At 40.4% G+C, this 7,771-nt stretch overlaps 1 protein-coding gene across 1 annotated transcript; it reads right to left on the bottom strand.

Annotated features, from left to right (window-relative positions):
* Nucleotides 1-354: 354 nt before the first annotated feature.
* Nucleotides 355-3,588, bottom strand: si:ch73-389b16.1 (coiled-coil domain-containing protein 18). Its single transcript, XM_067458385.1, has 2 exons — nt 3,171-3,588; nt 355-1,185 (listed from the first exon to the last, which is right to left on the bottom strand). The coding sequence occupies exons 1-2, from the start codon at nt 3,349-3,351 to the stop codon at nt 968-970; spliced, it is 399 nt and encodes a 132-aa protein (XP_067314486.1). The 5' UTR covers nt 3,352-3,588; the 3' UTR covers nt 355-967.
* Between the last annotated feature and the right edge of the window lie 4,183 nt (nt 3,589-7,771).

Here is a 7,771-nt window from a genome sequence, read left to right on the forward strand (position 1 = left end):
GGGAGCAAAAGTACCATTGATCTTTTAACACAAGGTGAAGTGAGGACAGGCCGATGGCGTCTCGCTATAGCAAGGGTGGAATAAGGCCGCAAAGTATGAGAGAACTTCAGTCAAAGCAGAGGATCTGAAAAGAAGATTTAGGATTGAATCTTATACCAAAGCCCCTGAAAGCAACATGAAAAAAGTGATCTTTAGGATATGGGGAGGAAATCCAGAACTGAAATGAATACAATGTTTCTGTTTTCTTTTCATAAAGTACAATCTGGAGGTCATATCAATATTTTAATGAACAAAATCATAAACACACACATCTTTAAAGTTTGCTTGCATAACTGAATTGGTGATTAATAACGTTGATACAGCATGTATACTGTAACACTGCAGATCATATGAAAGTTCAAACCTTGTAATAAATAAAAAGGCAAAAGCAGCTATGAATATAGGTGACTAAAGCATTCATTTAAAGAAATGCGGCATTCATTTGCCACTTTCCACATTCCAAATATAAAACAGCTCGGTGTTTTAAGACATTGTACACAATCTGTTGTCTTAACAAATCCTGTGAAGACATCAACCAAAACAAAAAGTACTGTCCAGAAACCAACATACAGTAAATTGGCACAATAGATGTGTTAAATGTGACAGGGTGTGACATTTATTTCCCAAGTTGACAAGGCATTCAGTGGATGTCTATATACTTAAATGATAAATTATGGTTTAAGGCTGCAGTTCAGTAAAAACAGGATGTCAGAACTGTGTCTATCTTTGGAGGGTAAACACACACCCTTTACATAACTGTGGCATGCTTTAATTATTTAAAAGAGATATTACAACAGCATCTGGTTGTACAGGAATGTGCTAGCCAGTGTGAAAGATTATGTCATTCTGGATGTGCGGTCAAACAAATATTTCAGATGAACAGCGGTGTCTTCGCGATGAGATGAACTGAAGGTGGACAGGTGGTGTCTCACCTCAGCCCTGCAGCAAGTTTTTGCATGGCAGCTTCCCGCTCTTCTGACTTCTGCTGGGAGCGGCGCAATATGTTGCGCAGTTCCTCCAGGTGGTCCAGCGTGCCCACGAGCTCGCCGCGGACCGTCTTCATCTGACTTTCCAGCAGCTGTGTGCGATGGAGGGAGTTACGACGGTCCCGCTTGCTGCGCTGGACCTTCTGCTCCAGATCAGACACTAAGGCCAGAGCAAAATCAGAGTCGGACTGAATACACATTCATATGTCAAACTGAAAACACAGTCAGTTGTCAAACTGAAAATCATGAAACAAGTCAGGTCAAGTTCAAAGCAGCTTCACAGTGTAAACAGGAAAATAATGCAGAATTTGATTCGGCTGTTCAGCCGCTCTGGAAAAAATAGTGATGTTATCCAGCTAATTTCAATTATCATAAGCCCCTTTCACACTGCGTTTCCGGCAAATACACGGATAATGCGACCTGGCATTTGTTCCCGGGCCGCTAGATTTGGCCCATTCACACTGCCAGCAAAATACCGTAATATGTGTGCTTTCACACACAACGCTTAACGGTCCCGGGTCGAGTTGACACGTGACATCCGGATGTGACGTATAATGGCGAGCGATCTCAGCTTCAGCGCGGATAGTAAGGAGCTCCGTGGTCTCGACTTGTGTCCAGTTTGCGCACATTTCTGCTTGTTTAAGTTTAGTTTCTTTTGTATACGAACACTCTCTGCATTTAAAACACCGACTAGCTCTTCTGGCACTGCAGGGTTGTATTATTGAAAAAACTAGCTCTAGGAGTCGCACGATAACTACGTACATGTTGCGGCATTAGTTTCTACTTTTGTTCACACAACGCTCGTCCCGGGTCGAATCCCACAATATTACTAGGTCCCCAACCCGGGTCGGATTCGGTAATCAATCCCGGGACGTGGTTGCTTTCACACAGAAGGCGACCCGGCAATGTTCCGGGAATATTGCGGGTCCGACGTGCAGTGTGAAAGGGGCTATAGAGTGTCAATGCGGGCAGATCAGTATAGTTGAAATTTAGGTGTCCCCAACTGAGCAAGCCAAAAGTCAAAGGTGATGGTGGCAAGGAACTGAAACTCCTTCAGGGCCAGAATGGAGGGGGGGAAAACCTTGGGAGAAACCAGGCTCAGTCGGAGTGCCAGTTCTGCTCTGGTTGAAACACAGCCTACCCCACTAAAAAGCTATGAACATTTCCTTTTTATTAAAGTCACCATGAAATCAAGATGGACAGTTCTTATTTATTTATTTATTTTATTCATTTATTTTTTTGATTATTGGAATGTCCCCTCAGTCTTGCAGCAACATCTCTTCTCTGATTCTCACGCGAGACTGACCAATAGCAAACCACAACGATCCAGCGATCCAATCAATTCCTGAGAGACAAATTCAAGTCCCATCAGACAAGGACATACATCACAATAGGGAAGAAAAGACCATTTCAGCTGTTTTATGGCAACTTAAAAACAAACTAAAAATTATACAAACATTTATGGAACATTCCATTTTATCATAGTCCAAACATTATGGGAAAGTTACTTTATAGTATCATTTTAAAGCTAAAACATTTCAAGAAAAAAGTTCCAGGAGCAATGTGTACATAACATTTTTGTGCTAACATTTTGGGAACATTAAAAATAATGTTGAACAAATATTCTATTAACATTATTGGAACAGTGTTTTATCATAACTTTGAGAGAACCTTGTAAGAAGTTTAGCCAAAGTTCTTAGAATCTTCCCTTTATTCTAATATAAGACTATATATAAGAATATGTTAGAATAATATACTAAAATATCTTGTTTTCTAGTTAAAATATCTAAACATACCAAAATCTAATGTAAATTAGAAGCAAAATAAATATAGATATTAGAACTATTTTTTAGGTTTGCCATTTGCCGTTTTGTCTTTTTTAAGGAAAATGTGTTTAAAAACGTTTTGTATAAAAAGAGAAAAAAAAAATTATAAACTGGGCAGGAAAATATTCGCTTAAAACAAGTCTGATTAGTTTGTTTTATCTTGTTTTAAGAAAGTTTTTATATTGATATGTTATATATTAATATAATTTTATGTTTTATATATTCATTTAAATATTAATGTATGTATCTTGTTTTAGGGATAATGCAAACCTCACATTCATAGGCATTACATTTGAAGATCTAGTTTAAATATACTTACCCATAGTGTCACCACAGTCTTTGCTCTCTGGATCCGTCTCTGTCTTCTTCTCCAGCAGGCCTTTGGTTTCTTGAAGCATCTTCTCCATATGAGCCAGCTGAGAGGCGTTGGCTCCGCTGGCCCTGCGGATGAGCAACCGTTCTTTCTCTCTCTCACTCAACTCTTTCTTACACTTACTCATCTTCTCTACTAGTGGCCAGCGTACAAAAGCAGCACACGGTCAAACGCTACAATGCTAGTAGAAAGGAGGCTCAGATGGATTTAAACTAAATTCTTACCTAAATTAAGCCTGGTTTTCCTGCTAATTTGCATAAAATAATTCAAGAAAGACTACCTCATCATTCTGTTTTGTGATAGTTTCCCATTGTATTTTATTTTCCAGTGCTTGGCTATTTATTTCCTAAGTCTTCTGTATCATCTTCAGCAGTTCTGTAAGTATTCTCTTTGATTGCATGGAGAAGATGCTGTGTTTTTATACTTGGTATCGAGATCATATTTAGCCTGCTGGCAGACAAACAAAGAGTGAATAGAGAGTTGTGGCAGTCATGAGACCGGCCTGATTCACAGCCTTCAGCAACACAGCCTTTTACACTTCATCACACACTGACGGACAACACAAGGCAGTCTGGGGAACTTAAAATTAAAAACACATTTGGTCAATAAATGCTCCTGTCAAATGTAATTTTTAACAAATTTCCTAAATGATTGACAGGTGATATGAGACACTCACTTGCACTGCACTTCTTTATCAACTCTCGAACACACTTCTTCCTCTAGCCTACCGTTTATTGAGCATAAACTCTAGGGGCCCTATCATACACCTGGTGCAATGCGATGCCAGGCGCAATGTAAGTGTTTTTTTGCTAGTTTTAGCTCGACTAGTTTTCAGTTTTCTTTGCTAGTTTTCAGATCGTTTTTACGTCCAGCGCCACGTTGTTTAAATAGCAAATGCACTTGCACCCCTATTTTCGCCCATGGGTGTGCTGGTCTGAAAACGAGGTGTGTTTAGGCGCATTGGTGGCGCTTTGCTAATTTGAGGCAAATTAGACTGCGCCATTGACAAACAAAAACCTGGTCTAAAGTCTATAGTGCAGTATTTTTTTGTGTTATTTAGTAATATGTGCCTAGGTGGATGCACAATGTGCGTACACACACAGCAGCACACATTTTTAAATATATAAAAAAAGGATTTCTCTCTGGAGAAGCCTTCAGTCTGTCTAGATTTTTAACTCCAACCGTTGCTGTGTGCCAGTCATATAATCATGTGAATAGGTAACAATTCTATAAGAGCAAAAAAAAAAAAAAAAAAAAAACCTTCCTTAGGCAACGTGCACAAAGCCCCTGCTGCTCCTGACGACACATTGGTTTGTTAAGACACAAACCGATCGGTTTCTGGTGAGAAACCGAACAGTATTTATGTTTTTTTTTTACCTCACATCCCAAAGAGTCTCATCAAGTTTTCCCATCAGCTCTAACTTCCGTTAGGTGAGGTCAAGCTGGTGCGATTATAGGTATATACCATGTAGATTCCTCATTCGATCGATCTGCGCAGGCATAAATGAGGATCTATATATATATATCTGATCGCACCAGCTTGACCTCACCTAAGTGAGGTCTAAGTTACATGCCGATGGGAAAACTTGATGAGACTCGTCGGGAGTCTCATCATGTCTAAAAAAGGATTGAGATCCAATCAAATCAAAGAATGCTTACTGTAACTTTTACAACGCAGGGAGAGTTTGTGGAAAGATTAGCTACTCAGAAGACTCGGTAAACCCAGCCTAATCCGCCAACGATTTGATTTCTCCCGGCAACTCCGTCTGGAAACCTGTACATTCATTTCTACTGCTTCTGTTACACTTTTGCGGGAACCAATTACAGACTGGCTTATCCACCTGCCGCGCTATTGGCAGGTTTAAACCCGATGAGAGATAGAGAAATTATGGGTCGTGGGCCATTGATCACGCCTCTTGTGGTTTTAATGGTAGAAAGACTATCCAATTGTGTACAGAGTCATTCCAATAATGCTCGTTGATCACGTCTCTTGTGCAGAAAATACAGAGCAGACTCCCCAGACTAATGTTTAATTTTAAATTAAGCTTGGTCTGGTGATCAAGCCAGAGTCTCATCTCCCATTCCCTTTAAAGCCAGTTGCGCTTGGGCCATGACAGATTCATTATTTACATAAATGGTAAATGGACTGTATTTATAAAGCGCTTTCAACAGACATAGGGTCATAGGGCCATCCAAAGCACTTTACATATCGCCTCACATTCACCCATTCATACACCGACGGCGATGTCAGCCATGTAAGGCGCCATCCAGCTCGTCGGGAGCAGCTGGGGTTAGGCGTCTTGCTCATGGACACCTCAACACTTTATCAAACCACCAACCTTCTGGTTTGTAGACAACCTACATGAACCACTGAGGCAGTGGCGACAATAGGGTTTGGGCATTGTGACGTCATTACTTGGCGTGGCGGCCATGTTGATGGCCTCCTTTACTGCTACTCGGACTACTGCACACTGTTTATAGATGTGCTCCCTCTCAGTTGTGTGTCTTAATTTGATTATTTTGGCGTTATTTCAACTATGGTAATCCGTTGCTGTATTTTGGGGTGTAACCGCCCAACACAAACGCCATGGGAAAAAGGTCAAAAATGGATTCACTTTCCACCGCTTTCATGCTTGGAGGCGCAACCACGGACAAGAAGGTACGATGTACAAAAAGCAAGAATTGTCACACAATCAGATGTTTTTCAGTGTTTATTTGCAAGTAGTGCAACCTGAGAACACAGAACGGTGCAGTGCAGTTGGAATGCTTCAAGATAAAAGGTTGCAAATAAAAAATGTACACAGAAAACGGAGTGCAATTTCTTATATAACAATAATAAATACACTTTTTTAAAATAAACTATTTCAATACTATATAAGCAAATAAATAAATCTATAAAATAACAACAACGGACACAGAAAATGGAGGAAGTGCAAATTATAAATATAGTAAACAATAACATTGCAATAATGGATACAAATAAAAACGAAGGTAGTGCAATTTCTTATGTAATAATAATAATAAATATACATTTCAGTTACACTTTATTTCGATAGTCCACTTTAAACATTCTACTAACTATGTACGTGTTCAACAACATGTCAACTAACTCTCATGAGAGTATTAGAAGACTGGTAGGTTATATGTGTTAGGGTTCAGTTTAGTAGAATAAGTTGAACTGTAGTTGTAAAGTTACTTATAGTCAGTCGAATGTCTGCCGGGGACCAACAAAATAAAGTTTTCGTCGTTGTCGGTGCTCCACTCTTTGTTGGTAAATTTATGCGGTCCAAAACTTTAAAGGGGGGGTGAAATGCTGTTTCATGCATACTGAGCTTTTTACACCTTTAAAGACTTGGATTCCCATCCTAAACATAGACAAAGTTTCAAAAACTAATGTTGGACGTTTGATGGAGTATTTCTGTGTTAAAAATACTCCTTCCGGTTTCTCCAAGTTTCGGAGAGTTTTTTTCGAGTATGGGTCTACTTGACGTTAAATAGAGCGGAAGGTCCTTGTATGGGCGCGCGCGTGACTAGAGGGAGAGAGAGGAAATGCACGCCGAAAACAGTCTCTCAGGTGCAGATCCAGTCGTCCGTGAACACTTATGTGGCGCCGCGCTCCACTTTATTCCTATGGGTGACGTCGAGCGACTTCAACGCTTCAGCACAGCATTCCGGGAAGGCAGCGCTGCATTTGAACCGATTTGAACGCAGAAATGACGGGAAGCTTCAAGGCATCGCTTCAGTCGCGTCGCAAAGTGGATTTCCACGGTCACTGCTGTCACAGGACTTCACCAAATCATACCAAAGAAGTGTGTTTTTGACAGAGCGGTCCTGCTTTGGAAGATGCCGGTGAGTAAATCAACTTCAAATGTCTCTGCTATTGGCTACCGTCGCATGAGTAAACATCAGTAAACGATACGATCGCGTGCTTCGTCATTCAAATGCGCTAACGGTTACTCCATTGTTGTTCTGTATAACGTTACACTATTCTGAATCTGACGTGCAAAACCGTTTTGCTTGCTACCTCTAAGGTCTAGTCACATACAATAGTCCATAAACCGAATCATGTCCTCATAAACTGCACACAAAGGCCCCTAAATACAGTACATACCACAGAGACGGACATCCTGATGTTGCCGTTTCTCCTGTTCAATTTATTTCAGCCTCAGATTTGATTGTGGATCATTATCTGTATTAGCTGAGATAGATGGGTTTCTCCACGCTTGAGGACGTCACCGCTTTGCGCGCTTGTCATTCTTTAGCTCCGCCCACACGATACGCCTCCAGGCGCTCGGTTTTTTCCGGAAAGACTCGGTACAGCCCATATTTCTTTTATAAATATGATAAAACTAAAGACTTTTCGGAGATATGAAGGATGCAATACTACTCTATAGGTACTCAAGATTGACATGAGATTGACTGAAACTGAGTGTTTCACCCCCCCTTTAATAATTCAGATTTTGTCCATATAGCGGTCCCTGCCTTCCTTATTTAACGTATCCCGGTAAATTCCAAATCCCTTTCGGAATTTGAACATGTTTTTTCTT

This window comes from Pseudorasbora parva, chromosome 12 (assembly GCF_024679245.1).
Source record: "Pseudorasbora parva isolate DD20220531a chromosome 12, ASM2467924v1, whole genome shotgun sequence".
NCBI lineage: Eukaryota > Metazoa > Chordata > Actinopteri > Cypriniformes > Gobionidae > Pseudorasbora > Pseudorasbora parva.

What these genes read in the sequence shown, in the direction of transcription:
- si:ch73-389b16.1 (XM_067458385.1), bottom strand. Translation starts at nt 3,351, where the DNA reads ATGAGTAAGTGTAAGAAAGAGTTGAGTGAGAGAGAGAAAGAACGGTTG. An exon ending in AGACTGTGGTGACACTATGG is followed by an intron (nt 1,186 to 3,170) that starts GTAAGTATATTT and finishes CTCTGGCCTTAG; the next exon opens with TGTCTGATCTGGAGCAGAAG.